The 23879-nt window shown below is 39.5% G+C and overlaps 1 protein-coding gene across 1 annotated transcript in view; it reads right to left on the bottom strand.

Annotated features, from left to right (window-relative positions):
- tfap2d (transcription factor AP-2 delta (activating enhancer binding protein 2 delta)) overlaps nt 1–20819 on the bottom strand; it is a 63555-nt gene extending 42736 nt beyond the window's left edge. The window contains exons 1-3 of the mRNA XM_078400068.1: nt 20781–20819; nt 19893–20381; nt 17071–17131 (exon numbers count right to left, since the gene is read on the bottom strand). Coding sequence (XP_078256194.1) covers nt 17071–17131; nt 19893–20381; nt 20781–20819 — 589 coding nt within the window. The remainder of the gene's footprint in view (nt 1–17070; nt 17132–19892; nt 20382–20780) is intronic.
- Nucleotides 20820–23879: the final 3060 nt, after the last annotated feature.

Raw genomic sequence — 23879 nt, 5'->3', positions numbered from 1 at the left:
AATCCCACTTAACATTTCCTATCCGTGTGTCTGTCCCAATCTATCTATATACTAAAACTCTCATCTTGTTGGTTTGTTTGTTTGTTTGTTTGTTCCTGAACTACAGCCAAAACGGTACATAAAGGCGACAATTTTAGGCTCACCTTACTCACCATCGTCTTGGGGTGCTATGGATGAAGTTTCATTCAAATTGCTGTTATATTTTTTAAGTTATTCACATTTTAAAGTTTAAAGAAACGTGCATGCGCACGTTGGGGCCCTGTTGAACTGGTACATTTATAAGATGGCCGCCACATCAGCGCGTGCGCAGAACAAACGCGCCTGCGCAGTTGTTGATCTCGGGTTCGAACAGGGCTCGGCCACCTGTCTCTTGAGGGTGGGTTTGCCGACTCCGTAGCGGCGGGAGAACCAGGCCTGGGGTGCCGGGGGAAGCAGACGGAGCCTGGCTCTGGACGTGACCAGGTAACCGTGAGCCTGAGGAGGGCCAAGGGGAAAGGTGGCAGCAGCGCACAGCGGCGGTGAGGCCGGGCATTGGTGGAGTTGGAAGCTGAGACCTGGCGCTGGGCCTGCCCTCGGCTCCCCCGTCCCCCCTCCTCTCCCCGGCCGGCTCAGCTCCGTCTCCACGCCACCCAGAGTCGAGTGGAATCGGCGCAGCAACAGTGGGAGAGCTGCCGCCGCCGCCACCATCTATTCACCGCACTGAACATCCCCGCACCAGGACGGGACAGGACTCTCCCCCCCACCACCCCCGCTCCACCAATGGTGGCCGCCGGGGGCAGGAGGCGGGTTGCTATGCAACCTCTGCTGGGGGGGGGAGGAGGGAGGGAGGGGGGCAGAGAGAGGGGGGGAGGGGAGGGAGGGGTTGGAGGAGGGGGAGGGAGAGGGGGAGGGGGAGGGAGAGGGGGAGGGGGAGGGGGGAGGGGGATAAGGGAGGTTGAGGGGGATGGAGTGGGTGAGTGGGGCGGGAGGGGAAGGCAGTGGAAGGGGAAGGGGGAGGGAGGTGGGGATGGGAGAGGGAGGGGGAGGGGGAGGGGGAGGGTGGTGGAGGGAGGGAGGTGGAGGGGAGGGGAGAGTGAGGGAGAGGGGGGGAGGGGATGGGAGGAGAGGGGGAGGGGAGGGGGCGAGGGAGGGAAGGGGGAGGGAGAGGGGGAGGGGAGGAGGGAGGGCAGAGGGGAGGGGGGAGTGGGGGAGTAGAGGCTGCTACACCAATGCGGGAGAGGTTTGGGCCCAATGGGTCCACTTGGTCTGGTATCTTTTAAATGTTGTTATTGTACTAGTCTCAACTATTTCTCCCGGCAACCTCTTCATACACCCACCAACCTCTGTGTGAAAATGCCGCCCCTCAGGTACCTGTTAAATCTTTCCCCTCACCTTTCACTATGCCCTTTAGTTCTTACCCTGGGATAAAGGGCCTGTGCATTCAACCTATCTATTCCCCTCATGATTTGCTACATTTCCATAAGATTAACCCTCAGCCTCCTGTGCTCCAAGGAATAAAGCCCTAGCCTGACCAATCTCTCCCCAGTGCTCAGACCCCCGAGACCTGGCAACATTCTCAGAAATCGTTTCTGCACGCTTTCCAGCTTAATGGCCTTTTCTCCTATAGCAGGGCGAGCAAAACTGAATGTAATACCCCAAGTGCGGCCTCACTCGGATCAAGTATAACTGGAACATTATATGACCCGGGCGTAATTGGTCTTTGATCATGATCATGGCGGTAGGAGTAGAATTAGGCCAATCAGCCCATCAAGTCTGCTGCACCATTCAATCAAGGCCAATCTATCTCACCCTCCTAACCCCATTCTCCTGCTTTCTCCCCATAACCTCTGACACCCATACTCATCCTTATATTATGATTATATCAAGCAGTGTGAAACGTAGTTGGTATCATGGGGGTTGGGGATGGGGAGGGAGGGATACGAGGGTGGAGGGGAGGCTGGTTTGTGTAATACGCTGAGTTGCATCCACATCTGAGACTGGTCCAAAAAGCAATTACATACAATTGAACCTCGGGGAGGTTGGCAAATTAGATCTGAAATTGACTTGTGAATAGGATGCAGAGAGTGAATGGATGTCTGACCAGTCATATATCACAGACATCTGCATTGAGACACTCAATATTTTGTGATATATGTTAATGATTTGGAAACAAACATTGAGGAGGGTGGTCTCGGACTACAGGTTTAACACTAATGAGATGATAAAATGGGCAGAGAAAATGCAGGTGGAATGTAACCCTGGTTCAGGTAAGGTAATGCCTTATTTGGGAGGACTAAATAAGGCTAAGGCATACAAGATGAATAATGGAACTCTACAGTATCTGAGAAATAGAGGGACCTTGGTTTGCAGGTTCAAGGATCCCCGAAGGTGACAACATCTTCATCAAGTCTGAAGAAGGGTCTCGACCCGAAACGTCACCCATTCCTTCTCTCCTGAAATGCTGCCTGACCCGTTGAGTTACTCCAGCTTTTTGTGATACCTTCGATTAGTACCAGCATATGCAGTTATTTTCCTACACATCTCCATCAAGCCCCATTCTCGAAGCCTGTGGGCCATCAACAAATATTTATATATGCCACAATGTTGGCAAAGTGCAATTTATTGCCGTTTATTATTGCTCTTGGAAAAAGTGATGCTCAGCTGCTTCTTGAATCACCAGTTTCTCACAACGCAGGACAAATCTAGCCTGGCTTATCTACCCTGCTGAAGTGGTGACCATCCAAAGTTGGATGTGCCAATGGTTCAATGTTTTTTTTTATTGTCACCTATGCATAGCACAGTGCATTTTATTTGCACAACCCACAAATGCACAATCAACACATTTTCATAAGTTCACAAGCTATAGGAGCAGGATTAGGCCATTCGGCCATGAAGTCTACTCCGCCATTCCATCATGGCTGATCTATCTTTCCCTTGAAACCCCATTCTCCTGCCTTCTCCCCACAACCCCTGACACCGGTACTAATCAAGAATCTATGTATCTCTGCCTTAAAAATATCCATTGGCTTGGCCTCCACAGCCTTCTGTGGCAATGAATTCCACAGATTCACCACCCTTATTTTGGTGCCATTTACAAGGGGAAAAAAGTCCAAAGTGGAAAGCCTGGTCCACATGCTGAAAGTACTGGACTGCAACTGCACTGGTTGAAGAAGGAAGCTCATCAACACAACATGGTTCGGCGTGGTCATTGTGGGCTGAAGGGCCTGTTCCTGTGCAGAACTGTGCTAAGTTCGAAACATTTTTCCAATGGAAGTTTGGGTTGGCAATATATCCTTGGCTTGCCAGCATGTTGACGTTCACATTTTCTTTTTAATCGCTGGCTTGTGCTCTTGGAGAATGAGGCTTGTGCTTCATCTGCATGATCAGAATAATTTTGTAACAAATTACTTGTTTTGTGAATCTTTTAATTAGAACTATCTTGAACATTGCCTTGAAAGCCTGCTATATTATGTTTGACATAATTGGAACTATGATTTATTAACCTAACATCATAATTTACCAATGTTAATAATGTGCACCAAGTTTATTGAGCAACCAGCAATCATATATCAGCAATCCCGGCCTCTTCCAGGCTAATACATCAATTTCTAAAAATTATAATGAAACCATTAACATTTATTTTGAATGTGTTTAGAAGTACCACTTATTTTTGGGAAACATTAATGCCTGTGATCATTTTATTAGGATATAAAGCTAGAAATTATTGTCAACATCAGTGCATGAAATCTTGTTGCATTTCCATTATATAATTGTGTTAATATGTGTTTGGATTGTGAATTAATAAACATTCTCTCGTGAATGTATCAGATTTAAGAGCAGGAGTTGATCATTCGGCTCTGAGAGGCACTCCAGCACACTCATTAATTAATTAATGATATGATGAAGATACCTCTGGTTAGCAGTGATCATATGATTGGAAGGGTTTAGCGGGCTAAGAGCTAGATACAGGCAAATGGAACTAGCCCAGAATGCCAATTTGGATGGCATAGACAAGAGGAGCCGACGGGATGTTACCATGCTGTACAGTTCTATAACTCTGCAATATGATTGAATTTACCAAAGAGTCTGAACGAGAGAACTGTGGATCCAAGTCTAGTATTTTAAGCTCAAGTAAGGGCAACTGTGAGGGCATAAATTCAGCACTGGCTGAATTGATCTGCCAAATTAGGTTGCATGATCAGTGAATTGAGGCAATGACAGATATTTATGGTAATCTTTCACAATGCACCGAAAGATGCCAGATGGAATTCAGTCACACAAAATGTGAGTTGATGCATTTTGGGAGTTCTAGAAACACTGGGATATAGACAGTGAATGCTAGGATCCTTGAAAGTAGTGAGGAGCGGAGGGAGGATCTTTGGGTACATGTCACCAACTTTGATATCAATGAGGAACAGGTGACAGCAGTTCCCTGAGTCCTGAAGGCATCAGCACAGGTGATTAACAAGACATGTAGATTACTTCACTTAAACAGGGTAAAAACAAAAGTGCAGGGAGGCCCACCGAGTCTGCGCCAGCCAGTGACGATCCCATACACTTGCACTATCCTACATACCGGGGACAATTTACAATTTTCACCAAAGCCAATTAACCTACAAGCATGGACGTCTTTGTAGTGTGGGAGGAAACCTGAGCACCCAGAGAAATCCCACATGATCACGGGGAGAACATACAAACTTCGTACAAACAGCACCCACTGTCAGGATCGAACCCGGGTCTCTGGCACTGTAAGGCAGCAACACTACCGCTGCACCACTGTGCCAATCTTCTCTAATGCAACGTTGAACCATACATATGAACACAACAGAGATTCGCATTGGTCGTTTGGAAAGATTTCTTTGTGAGGATATTGTGAATCAATGTGTCCTCTACAGGAAGTAGTCCAAACACAAGTTTGACTAAAAGTCATCCTGCAGAATGCCATGCATCTCAGTGACCATCACCTTAGATATCTGAACCTGTAATTACGCAGTTCAGTGGAGAGGTCCAATTAAAATGTGTAGGTTACTTTTAGAAGGGCTTCCTCGCCTAAAATACCCAACCCATCTTATGTGGGCAGTCATTGGCGTATTAAAGATGAAGGGGTTATGGAGCCATGTAAAAATACAGCATCGAAACAGGCTCTTTGGCCCATTGGTCTCCATCAACCACTAACTACCCCAACCACCTAAATACACTAGTCCTAGACATATAGAAACATAGAAAATAGGTGCAGGAGGAGGCCATTCGGGCCCTTCGAGCCAGCACCGCCATTCATTGTGATCATGGCTGATCGTCCCCAATCAATAACCCGTGCCTGCCTTCTCCCCATATCCCTTGAATCCACTAGCCCTTAGAGCTCTATCTAACTCCCTCTTAAATCCATCCAGTGATTTGGCTTCCATTGCCCTCTGTGGCAGAGAATTCCACAAATTCACAACTCTCTGGGTGAAAAAGTTCCTTCTCATCTCAGTTTTGAATGGCCTCCCCTTTATTCTAAGACTGTGGCCCCTGGTTCTGAACTCCCCCAACATTGGCAACATTTTTCCTGATTCTAGCTTCTCCAGTCCTTTTATAATTTTATATGTTTCCATAAAATCCCCTCTAATCCTTCTAAACTCCAGTGAATACAAGCCAAGTCTTTTCAATCTTTCCTCATATGACAATCCCGCCATCCCAGGGATCAATCTCGTGAACCTACGCTGCACTGCCTCAATTACAAGGATGTCCTTCCTCAAATTAGGAGACCAAAACTGTACACAATACTCCAGATGTGGTCTTACCAGGGCCCTATACAACTGCAGAAGAACCTCTTTACTCCTATAATGAAATCCTCTTGTTATGAAGGCCAACATGCCGTTAGCTTTCTTCACTGCCTGCTGTACCTGCACGCCAACTTTCAGTGACTGGTGTACAAGGACACCCAGGTCTCGCTGCACCTCCCCCTTACCTAACATAACACCATTGAGATAATAATCTGCCTCCTTGTTTTTGCCGCCAAAGTGGATAACCTCACATTTATCTGTATTATACTGCATCTGCCACGCATCTACCCACTCACTCAACCTGTCCAGGTCACCCTGCAACCTCCTAACATCCTCTTCACAGTTCACACTGCCACCCAGCTGTGTGTCAATTCACTTCCTTTTACCACAGATCCCAATGACTTTGAAGTGCTTTATCGACAAAATGCATAGCAGTTGCTTGCCTAGACTACCTCGACAGCACCCTTTAAATTTGTCACCTCTATCATCTAGTTCAATGTGTTGTTATCCTTTTAGTCACAAAATGTCATCCCCATCCTAGTTTGCAAATGTATTACCATTCCCTGATCAAGGTTGAGTCTAGATGATTCTCCAGCTCCCAATCAACTCTCGAAGTACGCTGTATGAAGGCAGCACAATGGCTCAGCTCGTAGTGCCGCTGCCTATCAGCTTCAGAGACTCCGGTTCGATCCACAGCTCAGGTGCTGTCTGTGTTGACTTTGCACGTTTACCCTGTGACCGCATGGGTTTCCTCCAGGTGCTCTGGTTTCCTCCCACATCCCAAAGACGTGTGGGTTTGTAGGTTTATTGCCCCTCTGTAAATTGCCCCATAGTGTGAAGGGAGTGGATGCGATAGTTGGAACGCATAGAACTCGTGCAAACGGGAGATCCATGGTCGGCATAGACTCGGTGTCTGAAGTGCCTGTTTTCATGCTGTATCTCTAAACTAAAATCTAAAACTAAAAACCTTAACTACTTTGACCGTTACAAACTGTACCAATTTAAAGAGGTAGTTCACTGTTATCGTCTCAAGAGCAACTGGCAATGGAAAATGAATGTAGGCTCTGTCTGTGACACTTCCATCCCCAAAATAAAAATAAATAGCAATATTTCTCTCAAAAGATATCTTCTTTAATAAAAGCACATCTATGACAACTTATCCTTGACTGCAAATTATTCACCAAGCAAATATGTGTTATCTAAACTATAACTTATTTATAAATGTTATTATAAGTTATAATAATGATTTACAAAATATAAATGTTGATTTATAGTTTTAATTTATGATCAAGTTTCCAACAATTATTGAAGAAAATATGGTGACTGCAGAATCTATTTAGGATGTAATAAAGAAATGTTTCTTCCCCATTTATGTTTTTGCTCATATGATCGATGGACAGAAAGTCAGATACTCTGCTAGTAATATTATTCTACAACCAGCAAGTCGGAAATCTATTCAATTGGCTTGGGATGCCCCTCTGCAAAAATATATTTTTATACTTATATTTATGAGGAGGCTGAAAAAAATATATATATATATTGGCTAAAAAGGCTAAGAACTCAGCATTGTTCAAGTTGGGCGGCACGGTAGCGCAGCGGTAGAGTTGCTGCTTTACAGCGAATGCAGCGCCGGAGACTCAGGTTCGATCCTGACTACGGGTGCTGCACTGTAAGGAGTTTGTACGTTCTCCCCGTGACCTGCGTGGGTTTTCTCCGAGACCTTCGGTTTCCTCCCACACTCCAAAGACGTACAGGTATGTAGGTTAATTGGCTGGGTAAATGTAAAAAAAAAATTAAAAAAATTGTCCCTAGTGGGTGTAGGATAGTGTTAATGTACGGGGATCGCTGGGCGGCACGGACTTGGAGGGCCGAAAAGGCCTGTTTCCGGCTGTATATATATGATATGATATGATATAAGTTCTGCTGAAGACTTTATCAACACTTTATTATTGCTACTTGGCCAAATTGATACCTTGGCCACAGGCTGTGCAAAAGGCAAAAAGATGGAGGCACCAGTCCTTGTAGGAAAGGTCAATCGTTCGTGTTTTGGAGATATGGGAAAAAATGTTCACAACATGGCAAGAAAGACATCAGGGGAAGACCGTGAAGGGGAAAGTCAGTGATTACAACACAGGGGAGGAAAAAGGCTACAGTTGGCAGAGAGGTGGCCAAAGGGTTCCTTGAGGTAATAAGGGATAAACGCCTCTTTGCCTTGACCCATCTTAAGTGTTTGTGGAGCTAACTGCTCCCGATACCTTTTTATTCCCAGGTGGTTCAATTCTGAGATATCATGTGGCAAATGTTAATTTTGAAAACAGCCTTCCAATTAAACACTCAGAAAGAGCTCCCCTGAAAAAGGAAAGTAGTGAAACATAAGAGCAATTCAACCTTCTTTTAATGTTTTTAACAGTCTCCCCTTTGCTTAATTGAACCCTCTGTACATTCTGAGGAGTGTTAAAATAGAACCTCTTAAGTTTATGCAACATTCTCCATGATAATATAATTAATACGGATTTTATAGGAAATGGAAACCTAATGCTACATTTCCCTCCCCTGAGAAAATGTTTTCCATATTTTTGGTGATCTATTGCACACATCCTATGATATGTAATAACAATAGAAAATCAGACATCTCCCCACTTAAAACAATATTCAGGAGCTAGAGCACAAAACATTGGGTAGATGCCAAGAAATTCTGTCTCTAGTTTGCTGCAGCAGCTTGCCTTTGTCTCACTTACAAAAGAATGTGTTCCACCACACTAATTTGCTTTTTCTATTTCATAGACTTATCATCTACTGACCTCTCCAAATGTGACTGTCAAATTGCTGCTGCAGTTTGACAGCAACTAATAACTGCACTGAAAATGCCAAAATTAATATTAGACCAGACCTATGAATATGATGGCAGAGGCTTTAATAACTCTTGAATTTGGCTGGTAATGAACCCCTAGCTTAGATTAAAAAAAGTACAGTGTGTTAACAAATGACAACATTCCACCCAAAAGACATGGTATTTTGGAGCAATTTAATGCTGCTTCTCTTTGGAACTGAGACATGAAATCAGTATGTGGTAGATATGTATCTCCCCGAGTACTGAAACTCCATTTGTTATACATAAAGTCTTAGAGTCGGAGAGACATACAGCATGGAAACAGACCCTTCCGCCCAGCTTGCCCGTGCCAACCAAGGTAGCCCACCTACATTAGTCCTACCTGCCAAGATATGATAAATTATGTTAAGTTTGCATTCTTTGCCATTTGTTCTCCAAATCAGTGTGTTTGAATGAAAATAAACTGCAAACAATTCCATTAGTTAAGCATTTGCAGCTATCCCCATAATTAAAATAAGTTATAGTAATACAAAATATAAAATTAAATGTGGAACTGAGTATAGCATAACCTCAAGGAGACCATCAGACTATCTTTAGTTCGACTTTACTGGATTATATCTCGCTGTATACATTATTCCCTTTATTCCCTTTATCCTGTATCTGTATACTGTGATGTAAGTTAAATATTCATAGATTTATAAGTTAATTTGTAACATCTATAAATACCCAACACTCACGCAGGGAGCATAGTAGACACTTGACTATATCAGTAAGCATGACAAGAGATTAATATTCATATGTTGGTGATACAACCAGTTAACTGGGGAGGGAATTTATCATTTGTACATGATATAATTTATTCGTTAGGAAAACCATTCCCACGTAAATTTACAAAAAAATAAAATTCAAAATTAATATGGCAGCAAATACTTTATTTTATATGTTTAATTTATTCTTTTCATCTTCAACTTTAAAGTATGGAAAAATGAAACATTTTTTAAATTTTGTATTAAATAAATCCAGACTGCAATTTAAATTCTTATACTCATTAAACTTAGATGATCCAACCAGTTTGGGAATTAATTTATCTAGACACTATATTAACAATATTGGGAAAACAAGCTTTCTGAAAGTGTTAATGAATTATCTGTGGTTCCGAGAAAATTCTTCCTTCCATATATTTTTCTATTGTGTGTAATTAATTTCTTGAGAAATTAGATGTCTGTAATGGTCACTTGATATTCTACATTCCTGAATGTAAGTGTTTAGGCGCATCTACGTAACTTAAGTCAAATTTGACATATGCAAATATCAATCACTTGAGTTAACAAGTGACACCATTTAATGGACCTCGATATTATTTCAAAATAAATATGGCTCTATAGAGTCATTCTAGTTGATCATAAAATATTACCCCTTACATTTTCCAACATATGCTTGCTGCACTTGTGAATTTGGAATCCATTTAATTTGTTACAAAGATTCAAATCAGTGGTATTATGTTTGATTTTGGATTAGAATGTAAATTTATTTTGCTTCTTAAAATCATAACTGTGGCTGAATTAAATCCTATGCATGCATTTAAAAACTTTGTTCAAAGTTATGATAAATGAACAAAGCAAACAGAATTCTCTAACAATAATTGGCGTTAATCAAGTATTTTGGACCTGGATACTTAAATGCATACAGTCTTGTAGAGACTCCGATCTACCCAGTGGAGGTGAGATATACAAGTTCAAACATGCAGAAATGATTCCAGTTTCATCCTCACTCATTTACCAGGATACAATGGAGATACAAGAGATGGCGGATTCTGAAATCCTGAGCAAATGTTCAAAATGTTGGAGGAACTGAACAGACCCATCAGATCAATGAAGGGAAATGCACAGATGAAGAGTTCCAACCCAAAACATTGGTTGTTCATTTCCCTCTACGGATGCTGCCTGACCAGTTGTGTTCCTCCAGCACTTTGTCTTTTTTAAATGGAATGTTTTCTATGATGATGTATTCCATGGGAATACGATTTTATTTTCATCACTTAAATCTGTGCAAATGGACTTATATACTTAAGAATTCTGAAATTAAATTATTAAATTATAGTCACATTTGTTCTACATATTAAATGCTCACACTGTTGAGCATACAGGATAACTCCTTGATGTGCCGGACATTAATACAATGTGAATTTGGTACTCAAAAATAGCGAGGCGACCAACACCATGTGAAAACTGGAGATAATAGTAATTCTGACTTATTAAATTGGATTGGTTTATGAATGTAAGCAATCAAACTGTCTTCTAAAAACACATTTTCCCTTTTCCTAAGGAGAAATTATATTTTGCAAATTGGTGTTTGAGAAGATTTGTCAAGCATTTGTTGTTAAATGGGAAGTTGTGCATTTTAAGCCCAACCATATGTGAAGCTCTCCTTGAAAGGAGGCAGAAAAAAAATGAGCAAGGAAAAATAAAATGTTTTGTGTTTAACAAGTGTTGCTGGATTATAAACAGAATGATTTTGAAAAGAGATTTGATCTGGCATTATTCCATGACTAGGCATAAAATCCATTGCTTGAATGATTTTACAAAGCAGCCTTCCTTAAAGCGTAGAGCAAGCAGCAAGCAAGGTTCAACCCATATTAATTCCAAAAATGTTTTGATTCAAAGTAGTTTGTATTTTACGTTGCCAAGAGCAATCGAAAAGTGCTTTTGCCGGCAGTCTGGTCCTTTTTGCATGGCCCAGGGGCTATAGTAGTGTTTAAGCTTCTGAATTTGCCTGGGGCTGCAAGCGTGAATGATCACAAGGCGAATCAAGAGCTTTTTTTTAGGAGTTTGCCATCAAGATTTCAAAAAAGAAGAGACATGGGGCAAATGTCACTCTGTTTCTCTTACAGCGAAGAAAGATTGGTGCACAGACCACCTAACACCCCTTAAGGATTCACTACAGCAATAGGTTCATTATGCTGTCCCGTTCAATATCTGAAATTTCTAAAATTTAAAACAATCGCACCTTTCTTAATTAAAGATCCAAACTTAAGCCTGATCAGTTTGGGTCTTGAAAAGTTGAGATGAATTGTTAATACCAAGGGTGATCAGAATAGATGCAACTTCAGTAAATAGGAGATGGGTTTCTTTTGAAAGCAGGAGATCTGAATATTCATCTAAGCGAAGCACTAGTCCGTATGAACAACATTAATATGATCTCCACTGAATTTGGTACTCAAAAATATTAACATATCAAAGCAGATGCCCCAGGCAAGAGAAGCTATCGATACTGGGGCACTATGCAATGTAAAGATTATTGGTTCTGATGGTTGGAAGAGTGGAGCTTCGGGCTAAACACTGCACACCATTAACTGAAAGTGATAGCAGAGGGATTTCAACATCCGTCTTTCCACAATAATACCAGGTCTACAGTTTTAAGATATAGATTTGTGCAAAAGTTTATGTTCAAAATGACACTGCAGGAAAAAAAGCAACTCAAATATTACTGTACTGAATAATATCAATTTGACCTGCCTTTAGTTAAAACTAACCTAAGGTATAAATGCAGGAAAGGATATTTTTTTAGACAAAATATGTTAGCCCCATATCTAATAAATGGAGAAGGTGTCCAAAAGTGAATATATAAAATCAAAATGGTATCTTGAGGAAACAATTTCACTTCATCTCAGATAGTAATTTGACTAATATATTTTTTCTATTCTTTTAGATTCAATAAAAATATGAGACACAGTTCATTATTTTATTGTCAACTGGATAGTAGATGGCCACACAAAGAAACCATTTTATCAAAACATTTTTAAATGACTGAGAAACCCACTTTCTGGATTCCTCATTGGTTGTTAATAATTTTATAAGGATGACACATTCACACCCTGCAGAGAAAAAAACATTTAATTTAAACTAAAACAAAATTAAAATACGATGGATACTGTAAAACTGAAATATAAATGTAAAATGCTGAAAATACTTTGCAGGTCAGGTAGCATTTGTTGGGAGAAAAAATGAGTTAATGTTTCAGTCAATGGCCTTTCATCGAACTATTAAGCAGAAACCTTTTTCATTTCTCCACAGATACTCCACAGATAGTCAATGAATTATGGTATAAGAAGATAATGGCAGATGCTGGTACAAATCGAAGGTTTTTATTCACAAAATGCTGGAGTAACTCAGCAGGTCAGGCAGCATCTCGGGAGAGAAGGAATGGGTGACGTTTCGGGTCGAGACCTTTCTTCGGACCCTTCAGTCCGAAGAAGGGTCTCGACCCGAAACATCACCCATTCCTTCTCTCCCGAGATGCTGCCTGACCTGCTGAATTACTCCAGCATTTTGTGAATAAAAACCAATGAATTATGGTGTTTCTTTCAACATTTGCCACAATCCCTTTATAATGTAAACTGAGATACTTTAAATTCAGATATGCATTGGATGAAAACACACATACGATTACTCCAGTTTAGACCAGGCCATATTGCTCTGTGATTAGTTCGCCTCTTTGCCATAAATCCACATCCTGTTTTGTTCCAGAACAGCAAATATGGGATTTTTGCACACCCAGCAACTTTGAAACTTGAAGGAGAATTATCTAGGCATGACTCTTATATACAACTGTTAAATAGTTTTGGGACATTGCTGTAATTTATAAGAGATGACAAACATTAGACTAACCTTCACTGGTTCTCTGCATTAAATGGAGTGCCCAAGGTATGGTTGGTATCCTGTGCAAGTCTCCTTAACATGTAATTCAACAATGGGAGCAAATGTCTTGTATTTTTCAATCAATACCTCCAAAGTTCCCGCATGTGCCACACAGCGGCACCAATTAACCAGTGATGACCCCACAAACTCTGCTGGGTATTTCATTCATTAAGTCAATAATTTTGGGTAACATCCTTTACCCTTTTTTTCCAGAAATACTTCTCAGAAAGCATAACCATTCTTTCCTAAATACCTATAGACAAACACAACAACAGCAATGCCTCTTAATGTCGTCCAATGTATCATTGATGGAAAAGATAAATTGAATCCATACAACATCTATCCTGGCCTTGGGATCTACAGCTATTGATGTATCTTTGAGACGTAGTCACAATTGTAATGTAGTGTATAATACAGTCGATTTTCAAGCAATAATAACCTAGAAATAAACAATTGATACAGTGCAAATAATCCATTTAGTACCATGAGTTGAATGACCATGAAACAAACATTTAAAAGACATTTGGACAAGTACATGGATAGGAAAGGTTCAGAGGGATATGGGCCAAACGCAGTTAAATTGGACTTGCTTAGATGGGCATTATGGTTGGCATGGGCATGTTTGGCTGTTTCTATGCTGTTTCTCTCTATCACTAATCCTTATCCTTTGTTGAACTACTACCATGGAAACTGTAGCATCCCACCAAAAAGAACAGCTGGTGACCTGTTTGAGGTCTCAACCAAAATATGGCAACTCTGATCGAAAATAATTTAGAAAGGTGAAAGTTATCATTCGTCCTACATCCAACTTTAGAAAGAAATAGAGCAAGTCTCCCACTCCCACTCGAATGAAAAGAATTTAATTTTCCAGAGAAACATTTTTTACACATTTTGATCAAGTTCAATGTTTTCTATGGGAGAAGCACAGGATATCAGGTCAAATCTCTTTCAAGCATCGATGAAAGCAAAATAACTACATTTCTCCTGAATACGGAATCTTTCAAGATCACATACAATGTCACTTGTATTCACGTGGTCTCCTATTCTTAACTACACAGTGGACTTTCAACATCTCAGCTACACCTGCCATCATAATGCAAAGGGGAAGCATGGGAGACAACCATTTCAACAAGATAACTGAGTGACTTTTATCAAACAAATTCAACTAAATATGCCTTCTGCTGCTTAAACACCGACTATGCCTATGGAGCACCAAGTATATGAGAACTTCCCAATCTCCAAAGGATAGCTCCAGAGAAGTCAACGTTTCTTGACATTGGTGTGAAAGATCATTCATATCCCTACTCCTTCCCTGTCCAGTCATCCTTTAGGCAAATATGATGTGTTTGTGTTGGTAGCCCGACGAGGCATGTCTACTTTCTTTCCAAGGTTGAAGCAAGTTTAACGTTGACTAATTGTCAATGAAAATCCAAAAAGAATCCTGCAGATATTGGAAATTTGCAATAAAAAAAGCAGATGTTGAGAACACTCAACACCTGCCGAAAGAGAAACACGTGGTAACGTTTGAGGTCCAAGATTGTTCAACAGTGGATTTCCACCTGAAAAGTTAACTCTGTTTCCCTTTCCACAGATACCGCCTGATCGTTTGCGCTTCCAGTATTTTCCGTTTTTAGTATGTTGACTCAGGACTTTTTAGACACCATTCTAACAGACCTCAAGAACATATTGTAACTATAGAACCCCGCGATATCCGATATGCATTCTTAATATAATGTCCAAAGCTCCAAATAAAATAGGCTCAAATCCAACTCGCTCACCAGTCAACAAAGGGCTGTTCAGCGATTTGAATTCACATTTTATTGTTGAAAATACGAACCAAAAATCAGACTTGGAGTACTAACGAGTGATAAGATTTTTTCGATATGCGATAAATATAACAGCCCAGAGTGTTCAATCAAAACGTGACAATGATCAAAAGGCACATTCTTGCCGTTGAATGTATTTGAGTTTTAAAATGCACCGTTCAAGAGAATTAAAATGAAGGGAGCTGTCTTCAGCACCATTGTAGATCAACTGACATTACTTCCTCCCAACTTAACTGGATGTTTCCTAACGACCCTTACAATCTATCAATCGTAACAATCAAGAGAAGGCGGATGGCATGCAATATTTTTATCTTAGCAACGCCTGTCCGTGGGTGCGGGGGGAAGAGAGGGGAAGTTTTGTTGCCTCCATCACAGTGAGGGGGTGTTTGGAGTCACTGTGATGGATGTTTGTGTTGGGGTCGGGTGTCCTGTGTTCTTTTCTTTTTTGCTGTGTTTTGTGTGACTGCTGAAATTTCGTTCGGTGTAAAAAGCCGAGTGACAATAAAGTGTTGTTATGTTATGTTATGTATATGTATGTATTGCAGCTGCATTAGGGAAAGACTACACATTGAGGCTGCGCCCATTGAACACACAAAGAACAGGTAACAAACGTAATGGTCAACAGATTTGTATCAAAGTGCTTTAAAGCCAAAACAAAGACATGAGTGATATTATTAATAATAGTAACCAGGAATCGTTGTAAATATTTAAAATATTTAAGAAATTAAACCGACAAGTAAATGAGAAACTGTTTTGGTTCAAGTTATTTGAACATACGCACAGCCCAAAGGAGATTTTGAAAATAAGAAACAATGATACCGTTACAAAATCTATCAGATGATATCTCTGCCATTTTATAAACTCTCAATACTAGAAATACATTTTTTTTAATATCATGAAATGTTCAATTCCGAATTAAAATAGAATTTTAGAGGATGGGAGGGGGGAGGGGCATTATTCTATTGATGCCAAGGCAGGATTCTTTACCTCCCTGAGTACTGCAGACAACTTTATAAATCCATGATGTTTGCAAAGGTTATTTCAGCAATTTTGGAACAAACTAGATAAATCGCAATTCTCGAATGACCAGCTATTCTTCTTTAACTCAATGTGTGGTATACTTATTAAGGCGGTTTAGCTTATTTTAGCTAAACTCCACCCACTCCATCGTCACCTCCCAACCACCAGCACCTATACTACCGAAACGTCGGAAATGTAGAACTTTGAACTGCTGAATGGTTGACAACGAGGGGACTGGTTCTCCTTTATGAGCTGCGCTGCGATAGGAAAGATCATTCTGACTTGTGTGTAGCATCACAGTTTTATTCTGAAGCGAGTTAGTTTTAGGACGGCAAGACTTGATAGTATTTACCGATGCTTTAAATGACCATAAATCAGCGGATTCACGTTAATTCTCAAAATCCAATAATTAATATCTAGTGCCGGTATCGCTACTAACCGTTGACATGCATGTTTGTATTTTTTCTTGTGTTGTGTTTTTTGTTTTCTTTTTACTATTTTAGAATTTCGCCGAAGGACTGCTTTGGTGGCAAATGCTTATTCCCAACTGTTACACAGTAGTCAACATCAACCGAGTTAATTTGAGAGCGGAGCATATGCGTGCACAGACAGAAGCGAAGTCGTTTCTCAATTGAATACTATTTTCCAGTTGCGGTTCAAATGACGCCTGATCATAGTTTTAGCCTTGCAACATTATTGCTCCATATTTAATTTCCTCGGTTGGCCCAATCTGTGAACACGCTATAATTTGTAAAGAATCTATTTTCGAGGATGTGTAGAATTGTTTGCCGTTCTCTTTCTATCAGGTTACGCAATCCGGAAACTAACAGTGCTCAATGCTTGAAACAATTGCTATAAGTCACGATTGTCTTCCCTCCTCCGAAGGTCGATGCACTTTTGTAAACAGATTTTATGACCTCGTTTTTGTGTAAGGTACTCAAAAAAAGACTCACCCCTCCTTATTACTCCGCCTTGACCATTTAAAACTAATCCACACTGTGCTTCCACGGAGTTCTATAAATCAAAACACGGTTATAAGGTACAAAAAACTGAAATACAATAAAATGCAAAATCATTTTTGTATCCGGAACGCGGGCAATTTATTTTTTACACACCTACACTCATTTCGCCCGAAAAGAACGACGACAATGTTAACCGTAATCTATATTTTTCCCATTCACAATTCCATTATGCTATATAATGACGATCTTGTACATGTTTGCTTGGAGAGGCCGTACAAATTAAAGTAATGCATTCAATGATATGTCTCATATTATGCGACAAATTCATGATTAAACGTGCATTTATGAAACAAGATGCTGGCAACTATATTTGATTTACTTTTTCGTAGCTATTTCTTTACAAGTTGGCTTTCGACCAAAGCTCACGCAGTCGAATCATTAAGGCATTGGAAACATTTGAATTTTGGTGAAAACCCTTCTCAAAAATCAGTTTAAGGACGTCAGGAATCACGACCACCTTTATAAACCCATGCACCGTTTGCACTGTCCTGTTTGACACTGAAATTACTTTCCCCGTTACTATTTATATATTAATGGTAAACATTTATTGTCTTTCCGCACGGATTTCCATTTGCTCGATACAAAAATAAAGCTCTCTGGCCTGTCTAATCCATGGAGAAGTTTGAAAAGAATTCAGAGAGAGGTGTCGCATACTAAAGACCGCTCGAATTTGCCTTGCTCCGTTTCTCTCCTCTTTTCGCCCTGTTGACGTGCTCTTGTAAACCTTTAGAAACTCGCAGCCCTTTCTCTTATGTTCTGGGGTTAAAGTGATTATAAAATCAATATAAAAACTCCTAGATCAAGCATAAATTAAACCCGTGACGGGGAAAAGGTGTGACAGTTTCTTTTGTTTGGCATAGCAAATCTTTTTAGGGAGCTCAAAGATGTATCTACTGCGTGAAGACCGTTTGCATCTGTTCAGTTGTTTAAGCAGACTCCAGTCTATTTGAGTCTGGAGGAAATTGACTGGGAAGCGAAAATTACACCAAAAAAATGGATACATATGTGCTTTTGTTACTTAAATATAGGGACATTATTAGTTGTTTACCTTGATTTTACAGCAACGAAAACTTAGCCGAGTAATAGACCACGTTTAAAGTACCCATTCTTCCCATTTGTTTTAAACACATACCTTAATTAAAAAAAGGTAATGGGGCGGGGGGCTTGTTGATAACCAGTCTGGTCAGATAATTTTGCATAAGTAAATAGAAGGGTGGCATAAAATCGAAAATTGGATAAACTACGGTGCTCCCGCGCATTGCATTTTCTTATTGTTTCTCGCTTGCAAATTCCCTAATCCGTTTAAAGAAAATATCACGCTTTGTGTGAAGAAAAAGGTCCAAAAATGTACAAGTATAAAAATCAGCACCAGACGTGCTCAGTAGCAACATAAAGGGGTTTTAGTTAAGCAGAATGCATTGCATTAAATTAAGATTTTTCCGAAACTGAATTTGGAAAGTTCTGTCGGATAAGGCTGCAACTCTGTTCTCGGTCTGATATTCTCTGTCATTTAATTTATTGCCCCTAGCTTTGGCAAACAAAGAGAGAAAGTCACGTTTTTCGTATTCTAATCGTCTTAATTTCAGTCTCGATCAAAGAGATAAGTATACTTTTTTTTATAAATGGAGTGTCCTTTAGAAGAAATCGCACGCCATAGTGCAGCGGGTGAACCATGAGACAGGCGTTTGTCAAACTCCAATGTTCACTTGAAAGCTATTGGGAGCAGCAATCTTACAAACAGGACACAGAGAAAAAAAAAGCTGAGCTGAACGTGAGTATGATGTCTACATTTTGCCAATTAGCAGCATAAATTTAAAAAAAGGAACATCATGATTGATTATTTCTATGCGCGGTTAACTTAACATAATCAATTAATTAACGTTAAAAATTGCAAAGATTTTTAAAATAACGATTTATTGTTTTTAGGAAATATATATATTTTTCTAAAAACACGTCCCTACGCCTTATATTGATCTTCAAAAACACCGACAGTTAATTAATTTTATACTTTCTTCTTCGACCTCGTAAAACAATAAAATCTATTTTTTCAGCCTTAAAATTATTTCATTGTTGTACCCATGCATTCAAAAAGTTCCTTCGACTAGGATAAATCAATCGCGAATTTATGTGAAAAAGCTAGATGGCTGTTTTGTAGGTGAAATATAAAATAAAATACTATATTATGCAACTTATGGGCGTAGAAATGCCCCAGTGAATAGTGTGCTTTTAAGGAGCGGTGATACAATTGATATTAAAAATTACAAGGTAATAAGCATTACGTAATAATATTCGTCACATTTCGATTCTTATTTATTTATGCTTTGTTGGCGCTACTCACAATTTTAAGTCGATTGGCGGCAAATAACAGAGTCGCCGTTAATGTCAGAGAAAGCCATGCTCCTCTGCCGTATTAGAAAGATCACAACATTTTTTTTAAAGGTTCCAGATAACTTTGTAGCGAATGTATCGAAAAACAATGATACAACCCTTTGCAAATTGTACCATGTTCCGTCTTGCTGGTGGATGTTATTCCGGTTTGAATGCCGCATTATTTTGGCAATATTCTCTACACTACTGCGACCTGACATAGATTACCAGCTAAACTCGAGTTCTCTATCTCATTGGAGTGGGAAAGAAAAAATCTGTTTTAAATTGTTCAGATTTGAAAATTGAAGCTTTAAATTTATGTAAAGTGATTCCACGTGTAATGCCGAGTTTTGAATTTTCGATGTAATTATTAATAATAGTTTTACCTGAATGTCATCAGAACCTGGAGGCGGTAGCCCTAGATTTTGGCCTGGTAGAAGTCTCTGGTCCGGGTGGATGCCATATTGAGAGCCATGGCTCATGAGAGAGAGGTCATGTCTGCGGTAGGCTTCCAAACAGCCCAGCTCTCGCCTCTGCTCATCCAGACAAGAGGACTTGAGAGATCGAGCATTGTGAAGATTGATAAAGTCTGTCGGTTCTCCATGGTGGTAATATTGTTGGCTATGGTGGAGGCTATTCAAAGAATAGGCATCTGGGTTCACTGTCGGGTGGCTGTGCTGGAACTCATAATGGAAGGACTGATGGTGAAGAGGGGTGTACTGGTGGTTTGTGGAGAAATAAGGTGAGGTAAAATCGGTTCCATTCGCCGAGTAGGTTAAAGGAGAGGTGGATGAATAGGCGACTGTAGAATTTGCCACTGATTCCAGACATCCCAGCTGCATCAGGCGATAACTGTTTGATCCATCATGACGTATCTGAAAAAAGAGAGAAAAGAATAGAAAACATATCTGGTTTGTCATTTCTTATACCTCGCAGGTACAAAAGTACAATCAATCCACTCCATCGCTCAAACACTAAAGCCTTCGAGAAAATACAACGGCAACCGTCTTAATTCTACTCATCACCCACTGAAAATACACAAATCCCTTCAAACAATAACACGGCGGTTTATCTAAATCCGGCTACTTAACTTTCAATCTTTATAGCGATAACATTTTTTTTCCATTGTGGCAACTGTTGCAATCAGATGAATGCCATTCGCGCGACAGATGTCATAACGAATAATTTTCGTTCTTAAAGCCATTAAAAGTAACTTTTAATTGACCACAGCAGCTTTAGAAATATAATAGCAATCAGCGCCGTAGTAAAATTACCTCGGGATCATGGACGAGACCCGGGAACGTTGTTGACATTTTCGATCCAAAAAGAGGTTCTAATGAGAACAAGTAAAAAAATACACTCGACTTTTCCCCAAATTATATTTTGTGCCAACACCCTAAAGAATCCGTCTATTCCGGGCGAAATAACGTTTCTTCTGCACAAAAGCAGCTCCCTGTATCACATTTTGTACTTGTCGGGGTTTTTTTTCTTAACTGATGGCGTAGGTCCCTTGGTAATATATAAGTTTTGAAAATTAAGCATCAGCATTGAACTGGGAAGACAATAGACAGAAGCGCTCCATCCCAGGAGACGCGGAATAAATATTGTATCTTCTCCTCATCACAGCCGAGGTTGTTCTAAGTTCTTAATTGTATTGGGGAGTTTTTCGTGCTTTTCCCGTTTTCTCTCCGGTAACGTTGGATTTATGATGCCTAATCTTGTAAGCCTTTATTACAATTCTCGAAGACTTCAGGGAAGGAGTGATATATTTGTCCAATATGTGGCATACCTGCTTAAAGTAAGTAGAGATTTCAGGCAAGATAAAACAAAGGTAATATTAAATCTTTATTATACTATTCGATAACTTGGAATATTTTTAGACGTAACGATTTTAGGAGAAACGCCCTGTTTTAATAAAAAATAACGAGAAACGTAACAGATTATCCAAGCTTCACATTTTTTTGTATAAAATGGTCTTGATAGTTTGTAATTATTAAAAGCAGCTTGGTAGGGTTTGTCAGTTAAAGAAAAATACTCCGCCCTATTTATTAGCTTTAAAACATAAACAGACGTTGGTATTAAAGGGAACATTTCGACAAGAACAAGGCACGGGATTATTGCATATATTTAACTTTGAATACTTTAATTGATTTTCTTACATGAAAGTGATTGAGAAATATATTATTGCTAATGACTTGTAGTCGGTCTGTTCATCTTTTTCTTCTTTTTTCCGACAAACTTGGATTATTTTACAGCACATTTATCAGTGTTTTACAACAAATCTTTTGAGATATTTCACAGATTTCCACTTCTGATTGTATATTTTTCTACTGTTAGATATGATACCAGTAATTCATTAATACTTGTGATTAGGGTAACAATGAGTGGTATTATCCGCGTTTAAGAAGGCTATGGCCTTCTTCGATTAGTCTGTGTTATATTATATTACAGGCAATAGAAAAGGTGTCCTTTCTTGTTACTCTATATGGACAATGTAATTGAACAGATTCCCACCAATGATGGCGCGGTTACTGAACAGTCCATACTGTTTCCGTAACTACCGCACGAGGGAGATGCATTTTACATCCTTTATATTTGAATGTTTTGATATTTTGATGATTGAGAATTGCCCCTTAAGCTCAAGATATTCACTAGCTTAAAAGTTGGCATTTATTTTAACGGGTTATTACAACCCCAAACCATATTGTTTATACAATTCTACCGAATCAACCATTTGCCAGATTTTAATATTTCATACATTTCACTGGAGATATACACACTAATTATTCTGTGCTTTATATTTTTTCATCTGATCAAAGCTTAAATCGAAATAATTTTTTTAAACTTTGCTTTAAGGCTGAACTGGTTTTAGTGGGGCGACCTTCGTATCGTGTTTTCTGATGGTAATTAAATTGAACCCGAGCAAGCTTCAGAAGCAGTATCTCCTTTTCTTTCCCCGAGCAGCAGGCAATCTAACATTGAACTCGACGGAATAATATCTTTTTAAAAAACAACTTTTTGGTGTGGAGGTCTGTCACCACATTCGCCTTTGCTCATGCATACTAACCAAAGCTGTCACCCTGGCCCCTTTCCCTTTGTATAAATCGACAAAGGCACACGACTACTATTTGCCTCTTTTGTGTGACGTCCAAGTGTGACTACCAGGCATGGAAAAAAGGTCAGTTTCTTCCCCTTCGACATTTCATCAGCTCTGCTGAAGATATTTGCGAACTTCTCCACTTGGACGAGAAGCAACCAACAATAAAATAGAATGACTTTGACCTTGTACGCAGTCTGTTCTTTACCATCTCATTGTTAGCCCACAATATGTACTTTATTGCTTGGTGTGTAATATGTTACTTTTACCTGGGCGAATTCTAACTGCTGCAGTTACAAACCAACAGTTTATAATTTCAGACCAAACCCTTACATTTTGCAGTCACTGAGCATTTCAGTTACAATGTATCTACATGCATCATAACGTGACAATGAAACAACCTTATTGTCCACACTTTATATATTCCTTGCGACGGTTTTACTTCTCAATGCATCTCACAACATTTGTCCAGTTTGCCACAGTCATCTCACCATGGGAGCAAACTAGGTGTCATACTCAAAGTTGCGTGTACTCAACCTTGACGATATTTAAATATAAAGTAATTATAGAAAAGATAAACGTTTAAAAAGGTAACTCAGATCGCTATATGTAAGTATAAGCCTATTGCAGATTCAGTAAACCTCCCTTTTTTTTTTTGGAAGCAAATTCATAATTTTTGAAAATAATTGTTTTAAAGTACTCACCAACTAAGTGCAAATGTTTTAGTAAGCTTACCTTCTAGATTTTGTAAGTTTCAATGTTTAGGGTTTTTCCTTCGTGTCAATGGTTTATGAAACTCAAATATACCAACTGGTGATGTATCGCAGATTATTATACAGTACATTGAGACCTACGGCACGCGATCATTTCATTGTTTTGTTGAATATTGGCCGGTGGTGCTCTTTGAGTGCAGAAGTACAGTTCAATGGTCAAATTGCCACGAAACGTATTTTACTTTATTAAGTGTAAAAGAAAACCACGAATTTGGCGTTTAGCATACTTTTAACACTCAACTGAAGTAACTCAAGAATCGTAGACATAAACAGTAGTGATATTGGATGTGAGCTTGTTTGCAATTTTTTGGGGGGAAATCTTAATTATTCCTTCATTTGATTCAACAGCAATGATTTTTTTAAAATCTACATGGCCTTTATAATGCAGTATAATATCCAAAGGAACTTCACAGGAGTGTTGTCAAACGAAATAAAACACTAAAGCGCATAATATTAGACAAGATTAGCAAAAGTTAACCCAAGGACGTAAGTTTGAAGGAGAG

The sequence above is a fragment of the Rhinoraja longicauda genome, chromosome 5 (assembly GCF_053455715.1).
Source record: "Rhinoraja longicauda isolate Sanriku21f chromosome 5, sRhiLon1.1, whole genome shotgun sequence".
Taxonomy (NCBI): Eukaryota; Metazoa; Chordata; class Chondrichthyes; order Rajiformes; family Arhynchobatidae; genus Rhinoraja; species Rhinoraja longicauda.
Note: the sequence above shows the minus strand (reverse complement) of the source record. Positions and strands in the feature narration are given on the sequence as shown.